The following is a 25,812-nucleotide window of genomic DNA, read 5'->3' as shown; positions in this document are numbered from 1 at the left end:
CCTTTGCTGCCGATACTACTAGCTGAAATCTTGTTGGCAGACTAGACGTTGTACAGCAGGGTTAAGCTTCTTTACTGAAGCTTTTCTTTTCTTCTTTACTGCCAGCATAACCCTCGCCAACAGCCACATTTTCTGACTGATGTAATTGTGCTGTGATTTGTTCTGTCCGTGGAGCTCAAACATCATTTCTCCATATTTACAGATGAGAGTGTCTGACTGTACCTGATTAGAGATGTCATCTAAGATGCATGTTCAGAATGATGCATTTACAACCTTCAGACACGGCAGTTTTACATGGTATACTTCGATATGCTATAGCTTGGACTCTCTTCCGTTTCCTTGAAATGCTGTCCTTTTCTGCATTTTTGAAACAGACTAGGTTATGCTTCCACAATTCCTTTCTTTTTAAAAACCCATGGCAATGCTGACATGGCAGGTAGTCTTGCAAACTAGTGTTTTTTTGTTGGCTGCCTCACAGTCACAATTTCCCCACTACATTTATTTAGGATTTCAAAATTGTGCTGGAAATTTCCTTTATTTCGTAGTTGCTAAATAATATCCATTGTGCCTTTGTCCCCTTCGTTTTTGATAATGCTTGTGCTACTTCAGTTTCTTTTGCATATTTTATCTCAAGATGTCTTTCCAATTTGCTTTGTCCTGTACCATAGAACACAAAAGTTTTTCTTATCCCACTTTCTCTTCCCTCCTTCTTTTTTTGTGCACTTTTTAACATTCACTTTCGCATTGTCTGACATACCATCTCCATTTATGGACTTTTGGGCATTCTATCAGGCCAGCTGGGGCGACACCAACGACACCAGCAGCAAATATCTGTTTCTCCATCACAGCTGCAGGAGTCAGGTCACTGATCACTGGTTCCTGAAAAACACTCGAACACACAACAGCAGCAAACATCTGGCACAGCAGAACCTTGTGCTTCAACAGATCGAGTCGGACACTGGGAGTGTGGATAGTTTTTATATTTTTAAAGATATTTTTAGATTTCTTTCTTTCTTTCTTTTATCTTAAATATTTTTAGATATCTATCTTTATTTCTTAGATATTTTTAGATTTTTTTTCTTTACATGTTTAAGTCTTATGAAGGTGCTATCAGTTACTAGTCAGCAGGACAGTATGTCATCTAAAAATAATAAAGATAGATTACATTAAAATGCACTGGGAAGCAATCAGTATTTCCTCAGTGAACCCATAAGTAGAGTGATCTGTGTTCCAGAACTCAGTACTGATCCAGTACAATCCCTGTACTCTAGACGATTACAGCGTGTCTTATCTCAGTGTAATTTAGTCGATTCTATTCTAACTGTCTCACCTGGACCGTGCCCTGAAGTCCCTCCTTAAACCACCTGTGGTTTCGGATTTGTGTGAGAGTTGGCCGATGATTCGGGTCTTTTTCCAGGCACCACTTGATCAGATCGCAACACCCTGTGTGAGCAGTGATGAGATTAAGATAGAAGTTTAAACTCCCAAAGTAAAATGAATCATAAAAGGTGATGTTGGTGTATTTTCTCACCAACAGACAGATCAGGATGGAGCTGCAGATCCCCCTCAACAATCTCTTTATCACTGATAAAGGGGTCCTGTCCATTGACCAAGAAAAACAGGACCACACCCAGAGACCAGACAGTAGCAGGAACTCCAAAATAGTCTCTGTTGAGAATACACTCAGGAGGCGAGTAAATCGGAGTGCCTGAGTGAAAGATGACCGAGAGAGCAGAAACCGTCATAGAAAAGCTTCTCTACAGTGTGACTGTATCCGCATATCTATACTGAACTGACCTGAAAAGCTCTTGTAGGGCTCGTTCGTCAGCAGGTCGCCACAGCCAAAGTCGATCAACTTCACCTCCAGCGTGTTCGTATTGATCAAAATATTCTCAGGTTTGATGTCACGGTGAAAAACTCCATGGGTACAGCAGTGATGAGCAGCCTGAACCACCTGCCACATGAGCTTTCGAGCCACTGGTTCAGGCAATTGACCTTTACTGTAGTAATAAAGGTCTGTGCAGGGGACAGGTCGCTCCAGCACCAAGATGTAGAAGGTGGATGTCTCGAACCATTCCAGTAGCTTCACCACATTCTCACAGCCAGGAGGCTTGGACACCATCTCCATCAATGCCACCTCCAGAGGGAGCCTGCGTGTATCTCCAGGCTAAAATAATACACACACATGGTTTGCATGGGTTAGCTTGGGTTAGCATGGGGGGGACTACGGCTAAATTGTGGTAAGCAGAGATGGTACAATGGAGAAGGTTTTGATTGACATCTATTATATATATTATGAGTGAAAGGTGATAAAATAAAATGTGAATCTGAGATTAAGAGCTGAGATGTTTGTGATGATGTTCGCAGGAACCAGTAAATGGATGCATGATTTTTGTGTAGCTCTGCTCTATAACCTGATTGTTACTTACACCTTATTGATTCTCTGCAGAAGTAAAGTAAGTTCACTTACGATGGTGATGAATTTATCATAGGGATTTCTGTCCATACATTTAATGGCAACCTGTTCACATGGACGAAACAGAATGAATCAGTTCTACAATCCATCGTTAAAATAATGAATAAAATTACTACAGTTACACACACATACTACATTTTAGGGTTCAGCAAAGCAGCATTAAAACTTGTCATGCAAAAAGCTAAATCCACAGCTAAAATGTTCAGACAAAACAAAAAGCTCCACACACCAGGAAGTAAAGTCCCCACATATTTCAGGGAATTCTACCGGTTAGTATTTAAACTAATTTAAACTAGTATTTGGTGTTTGTGTTTGTTTACAATAATAAAAGTCTTATTACCGGTTTCCCATCAGCCTTATGGACTCCAGCGTAGACATAGCTGAAGCCTCCAGTCCCCAGCATCTCTCCCATAGTGTACCGTGAGTCAAACTCATCTGTTATAAACACACACACACACACACACACACACACACACACACACACACACACACACACACACAATAATCCAGTTAGTACTCCGTCCTGTCTCTGAGTACGGTGTTCTGAATTTGAGCATCTAGAGTAAATATTACAGTTTGAATAGAAAATTACATGAATGATGAACCAGGAAGTAAGTTAAGTGTATTTTAAGCTATTTTCCTCTCTCTCTCTCTCTCTCTCTCTCTCTCTCTCTCTCTCTCTCTCTCTCTCTCTCTCTCCACACCTTGCAAAGTGATTTTGAAGTCTTAAATACAGTTAGTGTGGATTGTACTGTACCATAATCTGAAGGGTGAAACTGCAGGTTAACTGGTTCCTCAGACTCAAAGCTGCACTGCTCCTGGTCATCAGAAGAGCTACAAAGGGCTGCTCTATCTTCCAGCAGCTGGCGAAGATCTATCAGCCACTTGGGTTCTTCTGCTTCATTCTTCCATTCTTCTTGAAGCAAACGCTCAGAGAGCTACGAGACATATAGGGAACGTCAACTGGTGATGAAAATTTACATTTGGAACCTGGGAACTATTTCACAAAAACAAATCATCTCATTTACCCATATACCCCATTCCATCACATTGCTTTGGATGCAGTGAGGGAAGCTGAGGACCGTTGTAGCAACTCGTTCACAGTAATCAAGCGCCTGAGCACAGAGTCCAGCCTCGGCTAGGTAGCAGGCGTGAACGTACTTGAAGTCCTACGACACATAGAGAACCATTCATTGTCAGTACGATGGCTCCTCGTTCAATTTGTCATGAAACAGAAAAGAAGAGAATTTCCAACCTGGAAGTGTGGCTGGCCGAACCCTGTGGTCAGAGACAGCACGTACTCATAGACCTCAGTTCTCTCTATTGCCTCCCTCAGGGCTGATTTACTGTCTGGCATTCTGGTGCAAAGAGAAACATGTGTCAAATACGGAAAATAAACACACACACACACACACACACACACACCAAATACCTGTCACATCCAATCAGAGTAAATCGTGGGTGTGATCCCAGCTCCAATTGCGCCACCACATAACAAATATGTGCTGCATAGCTCCATTTTCTAGATGCTGAAGATGGAAAATCAAACATGAACATTAGGATCTACATCCATAAACCAGTCCAGAGTTAATAATATACTGTACACCCACCGTGCACTTCATTAGGAACACCTGCACATTCTTGCAATTATCCAATCAGCCAGTGATGTTTCTGAAATACCGAAACTGTCACCAACAACCATCGCCATGGTTACAGTCACTGAATTCACTGAGATCTTTCCCCATTCTGATATTTGATGTGAACATTATTAGGTGTTCCTAATAAAGTGGACATTGGGAGTAGTGTACGATGTATTAATTCCATAAAAATGCTGTTACTGTGGAGTGTATCCGTACCGAACATGTCTCCCATTTCAATAATGGCTTCTCTGAGTTCATCTTTTGGAGCTGCGGAGCATAAAAGCACTGCCAGAGGAATACACCAGTCCTCCTGTTTCTCCACACGTCCCAGCTGGAGACACAGAAAGTGTCACGTTAGTCCACGTGATACTGAATAATGTAATAAACACAGTACAGACAGGTGATGCTGATACACTCACTTTTCTCCTCAGAAGGCCGTAGCCCTTGAAGAGGAGCGGGGAGATTTCGAACATCATTACTTGCTGTAAAAGAAAAATCTCTTTAACTTCACGTCTCACTGAACACGTTTATTCATTCAAGCACTTTTTATCAAGTTTGTAAACAGCATGAACATCTCTTAAGTATCTGCTTACAGCAGGCTTTTAGAGTTTGAAGAATAAAATTATATTTAACGTTGATTAAACTTTAGCTTCATCAGCGTATATATTTTTTATCCACGCCACTGATTTAGTTCTGAGGGAGTTCCGACTGAACACGTTCTTATTATTTTGACTTTATTAGTCGTGACAGAGCAGCGTGTTCAGCAGAGTGAGATTTAGTCACTAGCAGAGCGCAGCAGGAAAAAGTCGAGTGCTATTGTAATCAGATACTGGAGATTTTAATTGAGAAGACAATTTGATTTTTACAGTGTGATGAACTCCAACACTTACTCCATTTCTATTACAGATGTACTCCATAATGGACCAGAAGAAATAGGATTTCTGTTGCTCAGGTTGATCCAGGTGCAAAAAACACTCCTGACATTTGTCCTGGATAAATCTCATCAACTCCTCCTTCTGCATCTTAGCACTGTAACAGATGATGTAACAGCTGGATTATATGGATTACTGCACACACACACTTTAACCATCTAATGATGCGCTTCAGAACTTTACTGCTGCAATATTGAAGGTGTGAGAGGAGAAAGCGTTTCTTACCCCATCAGAGGACCAGGAAATATTAAACTCTGTCCTTCAGAGACATATTTCTCATCAGACTCCCCTGGAAACAAAGCGAGGACGAACAGAGGAAGAAATGTTATTCATCATGGCTGTGACCAGCTAAATGTTCAGTGAGGTTTGGAGCTCAGGAGGTTCAGAGTATTCTACCTGTCCAGTTTGAATGATGATCTTCTTCAGGATGAGGTATAAACCCCTCAGAGGAGTTTTTCATCACCAGCACTGCCAATGTCCTCACTAAGCTTCTGCAAAAGCACTTAACAGGGTTAGGGCTATTTCTGTGCTTAAAGTTATTTTGAATTCATTGAAAGGCATTTTTATTTTTATGTTCACATTTCATTTGCATTAAAGCGAGAATGTCTCCGCTTTTCCACTCTCTCTATCTGTATAATAAATAAATAATGAATAACTGAACTGTAAAACTGGGGAAAGTGCAGTTACACCGCAGACACACCAGATTTTATTCACCAGTAATTCATCAGAACAGAAAATAATGGAGGAGGAACATAAACATATGTATTATTATAAAGTATAAATAGAATAAAATAGTAAAGTATATTTCTATATAAACATTTCCCATTCCAAAAATACATTTCTTTTCCAAAATCCAACGCCAGTTAGTTACAGGAAGCGATATCCGATATGTTTTCTCTGCTATCCCATCCACCATTTGGTTTGTGCTGCTACGGGCTGTTCTCTCTCTAATGAAATATTAGTATAGAGTTGTACACACAGTCATACACTCGTCTTCTAAAGATATTTCTCATCTGTGGTGTGCTGAATGTGTGTGGCGTTTACACACCTGTCTGTTTTAACACACACAAGAAATCTATCTCACCTCTATCTGGAAATGTGAAACATGAAGTATCCAAAGTAGAAATGAGCAAATCTTCAGCAGTCCTTATGACAGACCCTGCAGTATATTAGCACACTGATCGCCATGACGACCTGAACATTCTACAATTCTACAATTCTATTTCACTCCAAAAACCCAGCAGAGCTGCAGGAACGCTCAAATACTGCTCTTCTAATGAACACCAACACAACACTGCTCTCCTTTTACTCTCATTTATTTATTTATCTGTTTGTTTGTTTGTTTGATGCACCCAATCAAACTTTGTTTCAGGTTATTTGTATTAAATTTCAGAAAGTGGGTTAAATTTCTTCTGTAACTATTAAAATTTACCTGATCATAATGAAGCTCATAACTACAGAAACATTGTAAATAATAAACTTATCAATGTTATTTAACAGAAAGGAGGCTCGATGTTCCACAATAAACACTATGGAGTCTCATGAGGAGAAATAAATAAATAAATAATTTCTTACATAAAACAGATTTCTTTTTTTGCACATTTGCTCATATATTGTGTATTTGATGTTATAAATTGCCCATATATTACATTGAAATAAAAATAAAGAAATAAAGTTGAATGATGTCTTGTTATTTCCTGAATATAGTTATAAAACAGTTAACTTTTAAATGGCATGTTAATAGTGAGATGATTTTATTATTTTATTAGTACAAGTGTATTTGTGTTGAAACGTTGTGTGTGTAATATATGTGTAATATGTGTGTTACGCAAGTGTGCGCTTGTGCGGGTCTGTGTGCGTGTGTGTGTGTGTGTGTGTGTGTGTGTGTGTGTGTGTGTGTGTGTGTGTGTGTGTGTGTGTGTGTGTGTGTGTGTGTGTATAATGCACCGCACATTCTCAATCAGAGACAGGTCAGAACTGCAGGCAGGCCATGCTAGCACCCGCACTCTCTGCTTACGCATCCATGTGCTTGTAATCCGGATAGAATGTGGTTTGGCGTTGTCCTGCTCTGGATGGCAGCACATGTTGCTCCAAAATGTGTACATATCTTTCTGCATTAATGGTGCCCTCACAGATGTGCAAAGTTACCCATGCCATGGGTAACACACCTCCATACCATGACAGACGCTGGCTTTTGGACCTGACGCTGATAACAGCTTGGATGGATGGTCCTTTTCCGCTTTGGCCCGGAGTACACAACGGTTGTTTTGTCCAAAAACTATTTGAAATGTTGATTTGTCAGACCACAAAACATGATTCCACTGTGCTACTGTCCATCTCAGATGAGACCGAGCCCAGAGAAGTCGGCGGCGCTTCTGGACAGTGTTGATGTATGGCTTCTGCTTTGCATAGTAAAGCCTTAATTTGCATCTGTGGATGCAGCAGTGAATGGTGTTGACTGACAGAGGTTTACAAAGTATTCCCGAACCTATGTCAGGATATCCATTACAGACTCATGACGGTTTTTAAGACCGTGACTTCTGAGGGATCGGAGATCACACGCATTCAGAAGTGGTTTTCGGCCTTGCCCTTTACGTACTTTGACTGGATTACTTGAATCTTTTAATTATATTGTGCACTGTAGAAGGTGAAATGCCTGAAATCCTACTAATTTGTCTTTGGGGAATGTTGTTCTCATAGTGATGGATTATTCGCTGATGCATCTTTTGGCAGATCGGCGAGCCTCGCCCTGTCCTTGCTCTTGAAGGACTAGGCCTTTTTTATGGAGTTTCTTTATATACTATGATTCCTTATATACTATGATATACTATGAATTGCTTCACCTGTTTCACATCACCTTCTTATTTCAACTTGTCACATCACTATTAGTCCTAAATTGTCCTAAATTGCCCCTGTCCCAACTTTTTTGGAACGTGTTGCATGCATCAAAAACTATTCAGTTGATTAGGTCAAACATCAGATATCTTGTTTTTTTTATTTAAATACACGTCAAAGTACATTTACAAATCACTCCTCTTTGTTCTTATTAGCATTTTACATACTGTCCCAACTGTTTCGGAATTGGGGTTGCATAATTCATATACATTTTTTTAGCTTATTATTAGAGCATTCTGTATTGTACAGTTCTATGGATCAATGTCAATAATCTTGGCTGTTCTTGAAGCTGGATGTAAAAGTTTTATAGGGAAAAGAATGGTTAAAATATCTGCTTTACAATTTTTTTATTTACCAAATATTGCATACTTACAATTTTAGATCTTGTTACCGTTTCTGTCACTGGCACTAACCTGGTGCTGGTGATTAGTCTTATTTAAAGCTAAATTACTCCTCAGATGTAATCCAAATTTATATCAAACAAAGTGTATTAAAACCCTGATTAGTAATGATTTCTATGATACATAGAAATCCACAGTGTTCACAGTGCAAATGGGACAATGTAGTGTTATATAAATTGCATTATTAAAACAAGCCTTTTGTATTTTTACTGTATTTTTAGTTACAGAATTGTGACATTAAAGGCAGCTAGGAGATCAGTTTAGCTGTTTTTGTCTGCTGTCTGGTCAACATGGTTTTAGGACGGTGTTACAACATCATGTCTCTCTTTACAATGCCTTGGCTTTGGGATGGATTGAGTGAATCCTCTAGATCAGATTTTATTCCTCTAGACCAGAATTGATTTTATTCCCAATTTTCAGCCACGCATGGACAGTTACTCACCTTGGATTTTCAAACTATGCAAATGCCATCATTCTTTAGGAAAACTACTCTTTTGGGAACACTATTGCATAACCTGCACACAAAGAAAAGTAATTTGTTGTGCATAAATGTCACTGCAAAATAGATTGCTCACTGTCACTTTGTTTCTGCCTTTCGTCTCTTAGGTACCGAGCTGACACACAAACGTATCAACCCAACAACAAAGACTGGATCAAAGGGAAAATTTATATACGGTGCATCCGAAAGACAAACAAAATTCTCTGGTCTGATGAAACAAAGATTGAACTCTTTGGCCTGAATGGCAAGCGTCATGTCTGGAGGAAATCAGGCACCAGTCATCACCTGTCCAATACCATCCCTACAGTGAAGCATGGTGGTAATAAAATGTCCCAAATGTGCTGATCAGAGAGGTTTTACTTTTCAGGAATTTGGCAGGGAAGTTGGTCACTTGAAAGGGGAAACAATTCCAAAGGACGTAAGGGATGATGGCCAGATAATTAGATAAATAATTCACAATTCTAGACCTGGGTGACTACTATGAGTTTGTTAAGGTAACTGGAATAAAAATACTTTAGCACCAATCTTAAACTAACACACTTATTTTAATATGCAGATGACACTAAAGACCGTTACTAATTTCACCAAGGCAGAGTAAAGTGTTGGGACTAAGCTCAGCAGGCCAGTAGATGTACAGACTGAACTGTACAGTTCTGTGATACATAAGACTGGAATTGAGAACCAGTTGTCCTCATGAAAATGTGATTTTGAACTACTTTTATTTTTGTGTGGATTATTTTATTTTAAATCCCTGTTCCACCATAATAAAATGGTTTTGTTTAAACTGAGTTTGAGTCTTTTATATGTATTGCTTTGTGTGTGTGTGTGTGTGTGTGTGTGTGTGTGTGTGTGTGTGTGTGTGTGTGTGTGTGTGTGTGTGTGTGTGTGTGTTTCTGTGTATTTCCCCCTTTGTGAGGACCAGATATTGACATCCCACCCTTCTTGTGAGGACCTTTGCCCCGGTCCACACAAAATTATCACTTAAAATCGATTCCACTGACCTTAATTATCATCATAATCATCATTTTTAATAAAACAAATTTTTTGGTCCTCACATTAATGGTTAATATTTGTGTGTGTCTGTGTGTATCTGTGTATGTCTGGGTGTGTGTGTGTGTGTGTGTGTGTAAGTTTCTGAGCCTCTGCACTCTCCTGATCCCTTACATTTTTCTCAGTGCAGGAATTTTTCTGATTGGCCAGTTCAAATTTGATAGGGAAAATTACTCTGTGGGAAGTGGGGGCGGGGTTTAGACCTGTTTGTTTTAGCCAATCATTAGTGACTAGTTTAATTTTACTCACCATTTTATGTGTGGCTATGAAAGCATATCAACAGTATTAATTAATGTAAGATTTACGCTATAGAGGGTTTATTGCATAGTTTCAATTTTGGAGAGAAAGTTGGTTTATGGCAAAAGGAGGAAGAGTATGGCTTTTCTGTGATTATATAAAATACACAGCTTTTAAATATTTGCCTGTAAATTACTGTATATTAGTAATTTACAGGTAAATCAATACTACTTTTTAAAATATTTTAATGCTATTTTTACTATTTACTATGAGTCTTTCAAAAACATATATTTTAATCTGTTGATGATATGTCACATTTAAAGCTACACATTTCAGCCTTTTTAACCAGTTGAGGATAAGTTATTTAACTATCCTATTGGCTCTGCTATATGACTTCAGCAGACCAATAAGGTGAGAGCTACCCTATTATTTAAGGACCCTTATTTTAGGAGGCGCATAGGTGTCTTGGTGATTCGCAGTTCGTCGCTTCCTGGCATTTCCGGTTCCCATTTCTGTACAGGTACATTGAGGCTTTGCTCACGGTGTAAGGAATTTGTTTGCGAACATTATCAATCTTTAAATTAAAAAACTGAAGAAAAGAATCACATAGCTGCTGAGGAACAGGCAAAGTGGTAACAGCATTAATGTGAACCAATCTGTTTATGGTTTGGAACAAGTGTCTGGGAATATTTTGATTGTTTACAATAGCCTGAGAGAAGTAAGAAGATCTTTCAGTCTCCATTAGTGCTCGATAATCACCCAGAAGATCCTTCCACGCTTGATAGCAGACATTCAGTCCAGTAAGGCGCCATTTGCGGTCCATTTTCCAACAAGCAGCCTTTCTAGAGCGCAGATTGTCATTCTACCAGGGAGCAGAGCGGGCGAATGTGACCTTATGTGACCTTAGAGGAGCAAAAGAGTCAAGATTAGAAGCAAGAGCAAAATTTAACTGCAGAACTTTCTCCTCCAGCGATGAGGGATGCAGATCGCTTAAGGTGGAAACAACAGAATTGGAGAAAGCTGTTTGATCAATAGACTTCCACTTCCGGAAGGTTACTGTTCGGATGGTAGGCTCACTTGGATGATACAGTTCCAGATTAAAAAAGACAGCTGAATGATCAGACAGTCCAATGTCAACAGATGAAAACTGCGATACAAACGAGCCGTTTGCAATCACGAGATCCAGCTTATGGCCCTTGTTATGATCGGGTCAGTTACAAACTGTGTGAAGCTAAAATAATCAATTAGCGACAGAAATTCCTTAGCCGCCACAGAGTCACTCCGGTCCGCATGAATGTTAAAATCTCCCACAATTAGAATTCTGTCAAACTTCATTCTCAACATTGACAGGAAGTCAGCAAACTCTAACATAAAAGCTGCATGTGTCTTAGCCTTAGGTGGTTTATAGACTGTAGCGATGAAGGTGGATATAGGACCAGAAATACTCAAGACCAGGCATTCAAATGATGAAAACTGGGGAACGGACACAGAGCTTATGTTGAACTTCAGGTTGTAAACCACAGTAATTCCGCCTCTGCCAGATAACCTCGGGATATTGAATACCCCAAAGCCTGCTGGAGTGATCTGTTAAACAGGAGTCCATCATTTTCTTTATGCCAGGTTTCGGTCAAAAACAAGAAATCCAGCTTTCTATCTGTAAGAAAATCAGATAAAAGTAGCGCCTTGTATTCACAGACCACGCATTGAATAATGTGGCATAAACCTGGATCTGAAGCGGAAACGTCAGTGGTTTAATCTCCACGCGGGGAACCAATATTGAATTACTGTGATCAACACCAGTATGGAGCAGTTTGTTGGTCTTACATCGACAGGTAGGGACAAAGATGTCAGGAAAGGATGAGACAGCAAAACTGCGCCTCAAACCCAGATGGATATATTGTTTAGGACGTAGCAATCCAGAGTCTCGAAAGATTCTGTAGGAGTCTTTTGCTAGGCAATAAGAGCTCAGTTTTAAATTCAAAAGCTGGCATGTAGTGTACCTTTGGGCCATGGTCATTGAGTGCACACTCACAAGGCCAAGGCGTTGAAACTCCGTAGCGCACTATGAGCACAAAGTCGTACAATCCACACACACAGCCGAACCGAGGCATTGATTCCTTGTTGCACGCTGCAGGTTATTCCAGATGGAACACAGAAATAAAAACAACAGTCCAAAATATATAAAATGGCACCACCACATCGCAATCGTAACAGCACTAAAAACAATATAACTTAGCTGCAAGGACCTTAGCTGTCTTTGTACTTTTCTTCCCCATCATGGGTATTTCTTTATTTGTCAATAGTATATGTTTAGTATGATTCTTAAACTGTAAATGAATGTTGGCTATTTGTTTTGTTATCCACTGTAGTTTATTCTGTGTTCCATGTCGGTGTGTGTGCTTCCCTTTTCTGTCGAGGCTATGTAATGTCTGACTTAGACCTCTTTTTATGAGGAGAAGAGTATAGTATAACTTTGTTCTTTTTTCCCCCTTACAGCTGTACGACTTGGGCCTAGACCTGAACACTCGCTATCAACTAGCACATCTTACTGCTGATCCATCTCTCTTGAGTGACATCCCACAAGCTGAGTCTGGTGTTCCAGTTATTCTCAATAAATTCTCCTTCTCCACATTTGGTGCCCTTGTGTTTTATTTCTATCATAAATTTTATCCAACCAGCCCCAGCTCCCTGAAAAGTTTATAGAATATTTCTTTTCTTTGTCCTGCTGTCAGTTAAAGTTTCAAGAGACTTGACAAATCACAGATTTTTGTTTTTATTGCATTTTAGAAAAAATCCCAACTTTTATGGAATGGTATGTAGTTAATGTGTGGCTACTGGAGTTTTATGGCATAAAAAAGATCAGTATGCAAGCTATATATATTTTTTTATTGACATGGTTTCCCTGGTAGCTCCTGGCTAATGTGATACCAAGGCATAGACTACACAGCTCTAGCTACAGAACATGTGCAATAACACAAATTTTACCACAGATCAGTTCTGGCTAAAAAAAGATGACTTACCCAATCTGAACACATTTAAGATGTATTCTTGTTTGAAATATAATTCCATAGTGAGCTATATTCAAATTCAGACCTATTAAGGCTTTAAATGAGCAAAAACATTTTAGAGGAATTTTTTTAAGGACCCACAGAGCATTAGGGCACAGAGTTTGAGAGCATTAAAACAAACCTTTAAAGGTGGATTCTGGGGAGGCTGTATTCTTTTCTGTTCTTCTGTCCTTTTCTGTCATCTATAAAATATTGAATTACAAGCTAGTTAAAAATAGCAGTTTGCTGAATTAGAATCACAAAAAATGTCTTTAATAGGAACATAAAGTGCACATTTATGCTAATCATATGGCAGCAGCACAGTGTATAAAATCATGCAGATACAGGTCAAGTGCTTCACATCAAACATCAGAATGGGGGGAAAAGTATCATCTCTGTGACTTTAATCATAGCATGGTTGTTGGGACAGGGGGTTTGTTATTGGTACACCAACTCTTGATCTGAATTTTATTAGTGTTTTATTGTTCGAGCCTCGTTAACCTGAGGACTCCGCAGTAGGATTTGCAAGGAATTTTACCAAACCTGATAAGGGTTCATTTTTTCTCAAAGTTGTCAATCCTTCATCTGATGACATTTCTCTACACAGTAGAACTCAGATTGGTACTTTTCATTCTATCTCTGAGCATGAACAGGATGATTGTTCAGTTATTGACAAAGGTGTGAATAATGTTAATATGCTTGTGGGTTTAACTCAATGTCGATACCCAAATCGTCTGTCCTGCCAGATCTCTCTGGTACTGAATTGTCCATGGTACAAAAACAGAGTTTGAAACAGTTGTTAACTTCCCTTTCTGAAGTTTTCAGTCAGCATGCGCATGACTATGGTAGGACAAGCAAGGTCACTCACAAAATCAGGACCAAAGATGACACTCCCATTTCTCAGCGAGCGTGCCGGACATCTCCTGCTCTCAAGGCAGAAATTCACAGACAGGTGGAAAAACTCAAAGCACAAGATGTGGTTGAAAATAGTGATAGCCCATGGGTGAGTCCAGTAGTTATGATAAAGAAGAAAGACAACACTTACAGATTTTGTGTCGACTATCGTAGATTAAATTCAGTAATTATCACTGATGCACACCCATTACCTAGGGTGGATGATAGTCTGGATGCTTTATCAGGGTCTCAGTATTTTTGTGGGCTATGGAACTAGTATTTAGTGGGCTATGGAGCTAGACTCGTACAAATGGGTGATTGTACACAAGGAAGGACAGAAACACACTAATGCGGATACTATGACTAGAGTTCCTGTAGTTTCATCTAAATCACAGGAACCCCTAACAAAGGCGGTGGCTATTCAGAAGATTTACCAGCTATATCTCATGTCTTGGTAGTACAAGATCACTTCACTAAATATGTCAATGCTAATTCCATGGTAGATCAGCAAGCCAGCACAGTGGCACAGCTGTTATGTGAACAGTATGTACCAGAGCACGGGGTTCCAGAGGAACTATTTTCAGATCAGGCCCATCAGTATGAATCAGAAATTATACATGACATTTCCAAAGGACTACAAATAAAAAATAAAAGAACCAGTCTGTACCATCCACGTGGTAATATAATGGTAGAATGATTCAATAGCACATTGAAAGATCAGTTGTCCAAAGTTCTCTTCAATAAGGATGGTGAATAGAACCAGAATTTGCCAGCAGTTGTACTACCATTTAATGCTACACTTCATTCTGGCACTGGTTATTCTCCATTTTTCCTAGCTCATGGTAGGGAGATTCGTTTGCCTATGCATGGGCAGATTGATTCCCCTGTATGTGCTAGCTTGGAGAAACCACAGAACTATGGGTCCACTCTAGTTGAGCACATGGAAACTGTTTTTCAAGAGGTGCTTAGTAATAGTATGGATCAGAGACTCAGGCATGAGTATTACTTTAACAGTTATACAAAATTTCAACCTTTTAAAGTTGGAGACATGGTGTGGATGAACGATCGGACCACACAAAGGAAGAAGTTAGATCCAAAATGGAAAGGGCCATATCGGGTCATTTCAGTGGAGATGAAGGGTGTCATTTACACAGTATTGAACTTGAGGGGTGAGAAAGCAGGACCAAAAGTAGTTTGAAGCTGTGAAGTATAAGGATCGCTTGAAGCTGTATAGATCTAATTGGAATATGCAGGATAACCCTTCCACATGAAATGGTCAGGATGGAGAGAAAGAGGCTCGAAAAGCAAGACCAGCATATACATCCTTGTAAGCATGGGCGACATTAGGGGGGGCAAGGGAGGGCAGGGGGGGGCAAGGGGGGGCAGCTTCCACTCTTAACTAAGGCATGGCATAAACTCTCTCAACTAGGCATGGCATAAACTCTCTTAACTAGGACATGGCATTAACTAAGGAACATGAAAACAGACAGAGCATGGCAACATCACAACCTGTCCTTACTCCATTAGTCCTTTCTCTACTTTACTTTACTTTAATTCCGTGTGATGTGCACAGCAACACGAGCGGTTTAAATAACCAGTCACCCTTCTCTTAATTGCTGACAGCTGGCAACACTTGACACAGCCTTAACATCCACGCGCATTTCAAGCACGTGCATGTGCACACTCTGAAGCCGCTCGTGCACGTTGTCGCCACAGTGCCATCAGCTGGCGAGATCGTGACAGAACCCCCCTCCAAAGGTGCCTCTCCCGGAGCGCCAAAACCCCCCTCCAACGGCATTAAGGCATGGCATAAACACTCTCAACTAGGCATAGCTTAAACACTCTTAACTCTGGCATGGCATAACCACTCTTAACTATGACATGGCATAAACACTCTTAACTAAAGCATGGCGTAAACACTCTCAACTAGGTATGGTATAAACACTCTTAACTAGGACATGGCATTAACTAAGGAACAGGAAAACAGACAGAGCATGGCAACATCACAACCTGGCACCATTATTCATTCTGTCTTCTTCTTCATGCAGTATTGGATTTGGATGTTGTAATACCTGGTTAAATAAATTATTAGACTTTATTATATTCTGAATTATTATGAAATTATTGTCTCTAGTAAATTGCGGTAAGTCCTTGTTACAGCAAATCTGCGATCAGGTTAGTACAAGCTAACAAGTTGGCATTAAGTGTACTTAGAGTGTACAGGCTTGATAGGAAATATTCATTTAGGACAACATAAAGTTGATCGATCAAGTCTAAATAGGATGAAGTCTAACCCTCTGATTACTGTAATATTCTTCTAGCTAACGTGTACATAGGAAAACTATGGCATGATTATATAAAGCTAATTTTACTCAGATATTATTGGTCTATCTTTGTAGATTTTAGTGGTCATGACCTCTGGCTAGAAATCATTGTAATTAAGTGTTACTAATTAAGGGAACTAAGAGACCAGGGTAATGACTTGTGTCACGATCTCCCCTGCAGACAGCGCTGCGGCACGAGATGTGCACAGAGAGCCGGAGGGCATGCGCGTGCACGAACCAGAGCTCTTAGAGTACATATGGACTTTGGTGACTTTGTTTACAATGGACACGTGCGTTTGTTTTGGCTTCTGTTTTGTCTCCTCCCTGTTAAGTTATTGGTTGATGTTCGAGGGTGTGTCTGTATTGTTTCCTGCTGAATTCAAGATTGATTACATGAGTTATTTAAACCCCTCGTGTTGCTGTGCACGTCGTGCAGTATTATTTGTATATATGGTTAACTAGCTAACTATGCTTAAGTACATCATGTATGTGTTAGCCACCTTCATGCTAAGCGGTCGTGTTCTTGTGTCCTGTTTCATGCCTTAAATCTTGCTTCATGCTTCGGATCGTGTATCTCTGCTCATGTTTATTGACTTTGTGCTTAGAATAAAGACTTTGATCTGCACTTGCTTCCGCCTCGAGTCCCGTTTTGTGACAACTTGGCTCTAGTTAAGTGTACTTAGTGTTTACAGGCTCGATATGAAACACCTGTTTAGGACAACATAAAGTTGATCGACCAAGTCTAAATAGGGTGCAGTCTAAACCTCTGGTTATTGTAATTTTACTCTAGTTAACATGCACATAGGAAAACTATGGCATGATTATATATAGTTAATTTTACTTAGATATTATTGGTCTATTTCTGTAGATTTTAGTGGTCATGACCTCTGACTAGAGATAACGTTACTATAACTATGTGTTACTATCTAAGGGGACTAATAAAGTACTATTTAGGAAAGGGTAAGCATGGGGCGGTTGTCTAAATAGTATTAATCAATTACCTCTAGCTAATGACCAAGACCAATGACCATTGAGAGTTTGTGACCATGAGATCCGCGCAAATGACCGGCGCGAGAGTCGACACGGAATCCGAATGAACAAGCACAATTTAAAGTATAGAATAAATTAGAATTAATCAAGTATAGAAGATCAAAAGTATCAAAATATAAACCAAGAAATAAATACAAGATCGAAGTTTCAGGAGTCAGATTTAATTTAAGAGAGAGTTAAGCAGAATTTAAATATATTCGCATCGCTTCAAAAGGACAGGGACACATGGAAATCCTTCTACCACGTCATTGGATACCGTCGTTGGACCAGTGAGTGGACCCCTACACATTTAAATGTTATGAAGGTGCTATCAGATACTAGTCAGCAGGACAGCATGGCATCTACAACATAATAAAGATAGATTAAAATGGACTGGAAAGCAATCAGTATTTCCTCAGTGAACCCATAAGTAGAGTGATCTGTGTTCCAGAGCTCAGTACTGATCCAGTATAATCCCTGTACTCTAGACGATTACAGCGTGTCTTAGCTCCGTGAAATTTTGTCGAAATTTTGTCAGGACCGTGTCCTGAAGTCCCTCCTTAAACCACCTGTGGTTTCGGATTTGTGTGAGAGTTGGCCGATGATTCGGGTCTTTTTCCAGGCACCACTTGATCAGTTCGCAACACCCTGTGTGAGCAGTGATGAGATTAAAATAGAAGTTTAAACTCACAAAGTAAAATGAATCATAAAAGGTGATGCTGGTGTATTTTCTTACCGACAGGCAGATCAGAATGGAGCCGCAGATTCCCCTTAACAACCTCTTTATCACTATTGAAGGGGTCCTTTCCAGTGACCAAGAAAAACAGGACCACACCCAGAGACCAGACAGTAGCAGGAACTCCAAAATAGTCTCTGTTGAGAATACACTCAGGAGGCGAGTAAATCGGAGTGCCTGAGTGAAAGATGACCGAGAGAGCAGAAACCATCATAGAAAAGCTTCTCTACAGTGTGACTGTATCCGCATATCTATACTGAACTGACCTGAAAAGCTCTTGTAGGGCTCGTTCGTCAGCAGGTCGCCACAGCCAAAGTCGATCAACTTCACCTCCAGCGTGTCCGTTTTGATCAAAATATTCTGAGGCTTGATGTCACTGTGAAAAACTCCATGGGTACAGCAGTGATGAGCAGCCTGAACCACTTGCCACATGAGCTTTCGAGCCACTGGTTCAGGCAATTGACGGTTACGTTTACAGTAGTGATAAAGGTCTGTGCAGGGGACGGGTTGCTCCAGCACCAAGATGTAGAAGGTGGACATCTTGAACCATTCCAGTAGCTTCACCACATTCTCACAGCCAGGAGGCTTGGACACCATCTCCATCAATGCCACCTCCAGAGGGAGCCTGCGTGTATCTCCAGGCTAAAATAATACACACACATGGTTTGCATGGGTTAGCTTGGGTTAGCATGGTGGGACTACGTCTAAACTGTGGTAAGTAGAGATGGTACAATGGAGAAGGTTTGGATTGACATCTATTATATCTATTATTAGTGAAAGGTGATAAAATGTGAATCTGAGATTAAGAGCTGAGATGTTTGTGATGATGTTCGCAGGAACCAATAAATGGATGCATGATTTTTGTGTAGCTCTGCTCTATAACCTGATTGTTACTTACACCTTATTGATTCTCTGCAGAATCTCAGAAGTAAAGTAAGTTCACTTACGATGGTGATGAATTCATCATAGGGATTTCTGTCCATACATTTAATAGCAACCTGTTCACATGGACGAAACAGAATGAATCAGTTCTACAATCCATCGTTACACTAATGAGTAAAATTACTACAGTTACACACACATACTACATTTTAGGGTTCAGCAAAGCAGCATTAAAACTTGTCATGCAAAAAGCTAAATCCACAGCTAAAATGTTCAGACAAAACAAAAAGCTCCACACACCAGGAAGTAAAGTCCCCACATATTTCAGAGAATTCTACATCCCTGTTGTTAGTGTTAGTTAGTACCAGTTAGGGATGTCACAAGGACCGATACTTTGGTACCAAGTCGGTACCAACCTTCTTAAAACGTGATGGTACTTGTTTTTCTGCAGTAGATTGGTAGCGATTCTTCCGGAACTGAAGGAGGCAGCAAATACGCGCAAGTGTTTTAGTCGGTCCACAAGTGGTGAAGAAGAAGAACGCCTACAAGCACACGGGAAAAACTACAGAAGTTTAGCTCCGCCCCGACTTGTTGAGAGGAAATGTGGTATGGAATATGGAAATACTTCACATTCGAGGCGGATGACAATAAACATATTTTTGATGCTCTGAAGCCAGTGTGTAACCGATGCTATCGTTCATTTCAAACAAAGTGAGGAAACACCTGGAATTTGGTGAAGCACCTGAAAGACAGTCCTATATTATGGATGTTTGAGGCAGCTGGCATTGTTGCCGTGAAACCAGCTAACGTTTAATGTTTGCAATAGACAGTTATTTGTTAACGACGCTAACGCATTGCAATGTTATAAACAACCTCCAAATGGGCCACCATGCATCGCCATTCAGCCCGTGTCCTGTCAGCAAAATGTAGCCTAATGTTACTAATAATTATTCAAATGTTCATGCTTTTAATAAATCTTTTTGGCCTGCCACCATATCAGTGAATTTAAACTAATGCTTGCATTCAGAGTATAAGGGATGTGTGCGTGTGTCTGTGTGCGTGCATGTGTGCATGTGTGTTTGTGCGTGCGTGCGTGCGCGTTTAGGAGTGCACCTCCACTGTAGCCTCCACTCATTGTCAGACAGTGTTTGATAACTAACATATCCCCGTCTCTCTCTCTCTTTTTGCCAGTATCAGCCAGAGGAGGATGTCCTCCAGGAGAGTTTTAATTAAATTTTTTTTATTTTATTTTTATACCACACCGTGGTATCAACTTTGATATTGAGTATCATGTACTTTTGGTGGTACCGGTACCGACTACTAGATTTTTGGTATCGTGACATCCCTAGTAACGGTTAGTATTTAAACTAATGTAAACTAGTATTTGGTGTTTGTGTTTGTTTACAATAATAAAAGCCTTATTACCGGTTTCCCATCAGCCTTATGGACTCCAGCGTAGACATAGCCGAAGCCTCCAGTCCCCAGCATCTCTCCCATAGTGTACCGTGAGTCAAACTCATCTGTTATAAACACACACACACACACACACACACACACACACACACACACACACACACACACAATAATCCAGTTAGTACTCCGTCCTGTCTCTGAGTACGGTGTTCTGAATTTGAGCATCTAGAGTAAATATTACAGTTTGAATAGAAAATTACATGAATGATGAACCAGGAAGTAAGTTAAGTGTATTTTAAGCTATTTTCATCTCTCTCTCTCTCTCTCTCTCTCTCTCTCTCTCTCTCTCTCTCTCTCTCTCCACACCTTGCAAAGTGATTTTGAAGTCTTAAATACAGTTAGTGTGGATTGTACTGCACCATGATCTGAAGGGTGAAACTGCAGGTTAACTGGTTCCTCAGACTCAAAGCTGCACTGCTCCTGGTTATCAGAAGAGCTACAAAGGGCTGCTCTATCTTCCAGCATCTGGTGAAATTCTTTCAGCCACTTGGGTTCTTCTGCTTCATTCTTCCATTCTTCTTGAAGCAAACGCTCAGAGAGCTACGAGACATATAGGGAACATCAAGTGGTGATGAAGATTTTACATTTGGAACCTGGGAACTATTTCACAAATATAAATCATCTCATTTACCCATATAACCAATTCCATCACACTGCCTTGGATGCAGTGAGGGAAGCTGAGGACCGTTGTAGCAACTCTTTCGCAATAATCAAGCACCTTAGCACAGAGTCCAGCCTCGGTTAGGTAGCAGGGGTGAACATACTTGAAATCCTACGACACATAGAGAACCATTCATTGTCAGTACGATGGCTCCTCGTTCAATTTGTCATGAAACAGAAAAGAAGAGAATTTCCAACCTGGAAGTGTGGCTGACCGAACCCTGTGGTCAGAGACAGCACGTACTCATAGACCTCAGTTCTCTCTATTGCCTCCCTCAGGGCTGATTTACTGTCTGGCATTCTGGTGCAAAGAGAAACATGTGTCAAATACGGAAAATAAATAAAAACACACACACACACACACACACACACACACACCAAATACCTGTCACATCCAATCAGAGTAAATCGTGGGTGTGATCCCAGCTCCAATTGCGCCAACACGTAGCAGATATGTGCTGCATAGCTCCATTTTCTAGATGCTGAAGATGGAAAATCAAACATGAACATTAGGATCTACATCCATAAACCAGTCCAGAGTTAATAATATACTGTACACCCACCGTGCACTTCATTAGGAACACCTGCACATTCTTGCAATTATCCAATCAGCCAGTGATGTTTCTGAAATACCGAAACTGTCACCAACAACCATCGCCATGGTTACAGTCACTGAATTCACTGAGATCTTTCCCCATTCTGATGTTTGATGTGAACATTATTAGGTGTTCCTAATAAAGTGGACAGTGGGAGTAGTGTACGATGTATTAATTCCATAAAAATGCTGTTACTGTGGAGTGTATCCGTACCGAACATGTCTCCCATTTCAATAATGGCTTCTCTGAGTTCATCTTTTGGAGCTGCGGAGCATAAAAGCACTGCCAGAGGAATACACCAGTCCTCCTGTTTCTCCACACGTCCCAGCTGGAGACACAGAAAGTGTCACGTTAGTCCACGTGATACTGAATAACGCAATACACACAGTACAGACAGAAGGTGATGCTGATACACTCACTTTTCTCCTCAGAAGGCCGTAGCCCTTGAAGAGGAGCGAGGAGATTTCGGACATCATTACTTGCTGTAAAAGAAAAATCTCTTTAACTTCACGTCTCACTGAACACATGTTTATTCATTCAAGCACTTTTTATCAAGTTTGTAAACAGCATGAACATCTCTTAAGTATCTGCTTACAGCAGGCTTTTAGAGTTTGAAGAATAAAATTATATTTAACGTTGATTAAACTTTAGCTTCATCAGCGTATATATTTTTTATCCACGCCACTGATTTAGTTCTGAGGGAGTTCCGACTGAACACGTTCTTATTATTTTGACTTTATTAGTCGTGACAGAGCAGCGTGTTCAGCAGAGTGAGATTTAGTCACTAGCAGAACGCAGCAGGAAAAAGTCGAGTGCTATTGTAATCAGATACTGGAGATTTTAATTGAGAAGACAATTTTTTTTTTTACAGTGTGATGAACTCCAACACTTACTCCATTTCTATTACAGATGTACTCCATAATGGACCAGAAGAAATAGGATTTCTGTTGCTCAGGTTGATCCAGGTGCAAAAAACACTCCTGACATTTGTCCTGGATAAATCTCATCAACTCCTCCTTCTGCATCTTAGCACTGTAACAGATGATGTAACAGCTGGATTATATGGATTACTGCACACACACACTTTAACCATCTAATGATGCGCTTCAGAACTTTACTGCTGCAGTATTGAAGGTGTGAGAGGAGAAAGCGTTTCTTACCTCATCAGAGGACCAGGAAATATTAAACTCTGTCCTTCAGAGATGTACAGTGCATCCAGAAAGTATTCACAGCACTTTAAATTTCCACATTTTGTTATGTTACAGCCTTATTCCAAACTGGATTAAATTCATTATTTTCCTCAAAATTCTACAAACAATACCCCATAATGACAACATGAAAGAGGTTTGTTTGAAATCTTTGAAAATTTATTAAAAATAAAAAACAAAAAAAGCACATTTACATAAGTATTCACAGCCTTTGCCATGACACTCAAGATTGAGCTCAGGTGCATCCTGTTTCCTCTGATCATCCTTGAGATGTTTCTACAACTTGATTGGAGTCCACCTGTGGTAAATTCAGTTGATTGGACATGATTTGGAAAGGCACACACCTGTCTATATAAGGTCCCACAGTTAACAATGCATGTCAGAGAACAAACCAAGTCATGAAGTCCAAGGAATTGTCTGTAGACCTCCGAGACAGTATTGTATGGAGGCACAGATCTGGGGAAGGGTACAGAAACATTTCTGTAGCATTGAAGGTCCCAATGAGCACAGTGGCCTACATCATCCGTAAATGGAAGAAGTTTGGAACCAGCAGGACTCTTCCTAGAGCTGGCTGCCCGGCCAAACTGAGTGATGGGGGGAGAAGGGAGTCAGGGAGGTGACCAAAAACCTGATGGTCACACTGACAGAGCTCCAGCGTGTCTCTGTGGAGAAAGGAGAACCTTCCAGGAGAACAACCATCTCTGCAGCACTCCACCAATCAGGCCTGTATGGTAGAGTGGCCACTCCTCAGTAAAAGGCACATGACAGCCTGCCTGGAGTTTGCCAAAAGGCACCTGAAGGACTCTCAGACCATGATGAAACAAAGATTGAACTCTTTGGCCTGAATGGCAAGCTTCATATCTGGAGGAAACTAGGCACTAGTCATCATCTGTCCAATACCATCCCTACAGTGAAGCATGATGGTGGCAGCTCCAAGGAACTGGGAGACTAGTCAGGATCAAGGGAAAGATGAATTCAGCAATGTACAGAGACATCCTTGATGAAAACCTGCTCCAGAGTGCTCTGGACCTCAGACTGGGGCAAAGGTTCATCTTCCGACAGGACAACGACCCTAAGCACACAGACAAATAACAAAGGAGTAGCTACAGGACAACTCTGTGAATGTCCTTGAGTGGCCCAGCCAGAGCCCAGACTTGAACCCGATTGAACATCTCTGTAGAGATCTGATAATGGCTGTGCACCGACGCTCCCCATCCAACCTGATGGAGCTCGAGAGGTCCTGCAAAGAAGAATGGGAGAAACTGCCCAAAAATAGGTGTGCCAAGCTTGTAGCATCATACTCAAAAAGACTGGAGGTTGTAATTGGTGCCAAAGGTGCGTCAACAAAGTACTGAGCAAAGGCTGTGAATACTTATGTACATGTGCTTTTTTGTTTTTTATTTTTAATAAATTTGCAAAGATTTCAAACAAACTTCTTTCACGTTGTCATTATGGGGTATTGTTTATAGAATTTTGAGGAAAATAATGAATTTAATCCATTTTGGAATAAGGCTGTTTCATAAAAAAAAAGGTGGAAAAAGTGAAGTGCTGTGAATACTTTCCGGATGCACTGTATAATATTAAAGTATAAATAGAATAAAAAAAGTAAAGTATATTTCTATATAAACATTTCCCATTCCAAAAATACATTTCTTTTCCAAAATCCAACGCCAGTTAGTTACAGGAAGCGATATCCGATATGTTTTCTCTGCTATCCCATCCACCATTTGATTTGTGCTGCTACGGGCTGTTCTCTCTCTAATGAAATATTAGTATAGAGTTGTACACACAGTCATACACTCGTCTTCTAAAGATATTTCTCATCTGTGGTGTGCTGAATGTGTGTGGTGTTTACACACCTGTCTGTTTTAACACACACAAGAAATCTATCTCACCTCTATCTGGAAATGTGAAACATGAAGTATCCAAAGTAGAAATGAGCAAATCTTCAGCAGTCCTTATGACAGACCCTGCAGTATATTAGCACACCGATCGCCATGACGACCTGAACATTCTACAATTCTACAATTCTATTTCACTCCAAAAACCCAGCAGAGCTGCAGGAACGCTCAAATACTGCTCTTCTAATGAACACCAACACAACACTGCTCTCCTTTTACTCTCATTTATTTATTTATCTGTTTGTTTGTTTGTTTGAAGCATCCAATCTAACTTTGTTTCAGGATATTTGTATTAAATTTCAGTAAGTGGGTTAAATTTCTTCTGTAATTAGTAAACTTTACCTGATCATAATGAATAAATAAATAAAACACATTTCTTTTTTGCATATTTGCTCATATATTGTGTATTTGATGTTATAAATTGCCCATATATTACATTTAAATAAAATAAATAAATAAATTTGAATGATATCCTGTTATTTCCTGAATATAGTTATAAAAACAGTTAACTTTTAAATGGTATGCTAATAGTGAGATGATTTTATTATTTTATTAGAACAAGTGTATTTGTGTTGAAATGTTTTGTGTGTGTGGTTGTGTGTTTGTGTGTGTAATATTTGTGTGTGTGTGTGCGTGTAATAATACATACAGCATGGTAGCTTTGTGGTTAGCATGTTCGCCTCACACCTCCAGGGCTGGGGGTTCGATTCCCTGCATGTGTGGAGTTTGCATGTTCTCCCCGTGCTGTGGGGGTTTCCTCAGGGTACTTTGTTTTCCTCCCTCAGTCCAAAGACATGCATGGTAGGCTGATTGGCATGTCTGAAGTGTCCATAGCATGTGAGTTTGCCCTGCACTGGATTGGCATCCCATCTAGCGTATACCCCACCTTGTGCCCCATGGTTCCAGGTTCCCTGCGACCCTATAGGATAAGC

At 40.2% G+C, this 25,812-nt stretch overlaps 2 protein-coding genes across 4 annotated transcripts; both read right to left on the bottom strand.

Annotated features, from left to right (window-relative positions):
* Positions 1-958: 958 nt before the first annotated feature.
* LOC108270096 (serine/threonine-protein kinase pim-1) lies at positions 959-6,449 on the bottom strand. Of its 2 annotated transcripts, XM_053682942.1 has the most exons (15): positions 6,133-6,449; positions 5,445-5,539; positions 5,274-5,337; positions 5,007-5,145; positions 4,536-4,598; positions 4,333-4,447; positions 3,909-4,005; positions 3,732-3,834; positions 3,505-3,645; positions 3,234-3,414; positions 2,817-2,911; positions 2,471-2,521; positions 1,798-2,167; positions 1,532-1,708; positions 959-1,443 (listed from the first exon to the last, which is right to left on the bottom strand). In XM_053682942.1, exons 2-15 carry the CDS (start codon positions 5,506-5,508, stop codon positions 1,313-1,315), a joined length of 1,791 nt encoding a protein of 596 aa, XP_053538917.1. In that variant the 5' UTR covers positions 5,509-5,539; positions 6,133-6,449; the 3' UTR covers positions 959-1,312. The 2 variants fall into 2 exon arrangements, with proteins under 2 accessions (XP_053538917.1, XP_053538918.1); XM_053682943.1 differs by lacking the exons at positions 5,274-5,337; positions 5,445-5,539.
* An 11,137-nt stretch (positions 6,450-17,586) lies between these two features.
* LOC128628788 (serine/threonine-protein kinase pim-1) lies at positions 17,587-24,972 on the bottom strand. 2 transcript variants are annotated; one of them, XM_053682648.1, is made up of 14 exons: positions 24,875-24,972; positions 22,665-22,803; positions 22,191-22,253; positions 21,985-22,099; positions 21,561-21,657; positions 21,374-21,476; positions 21,147-21,287; positions 20,875-21,055; positions 20,468-20,562; positions 19,459-19,584; positions 19,108-19,158; positions 18,427-18,802; positions 18,161-18,337; positions 17,587-18,072 (listed from the first exon to the last, which is right to left on the bottom strand). In XM_053682648.1, the coding sequence occupies exons 2-14, from the start codon at positions 22,794-22,796 to the stop codon at positions 17,909-17,911; spliced, it is 1,821 nt and encodes a 606-aa protein (XP_053538623.1). In that variant the 5' UTR covers positions 22,797-22,803; positions 24,875-24,972; the 3' UTR covers positions 17,587-17,908. The 2 variants fall into 2 exon arrangements, with proteins under 2 accessions (XP_053538623.1, XP_053538624.1); XM_053682649.1 differs by lacking the exon at positions 19,459-19,584 and having other exon boundaries at positions 17,593-18,072.
* Positions 24,973-25,812: the final 840 nt, after the last annotated feature.

Source organism: Ictalurus punctatus, chromosome 9 (genome assembly GCF_001660625.3).
Source record: "Ictalurus punctatus breed USDA103 chromosome 9, Coco_2.0, whole genome shotgun sequence".
Classification (NCBI taxonomy): domain Eukaryota; kingdom Metazoa; phylum Chordata; class Actinopteri; order Siluriformes; family Ictaluridae; genus Ictalurus; species Ictalurus punctatus.
The sequence above is the reverse complement of the archived record's forward strand: the minus strand, read 5'-3'. Positions and strand labels throughout refer to the sequence as shown.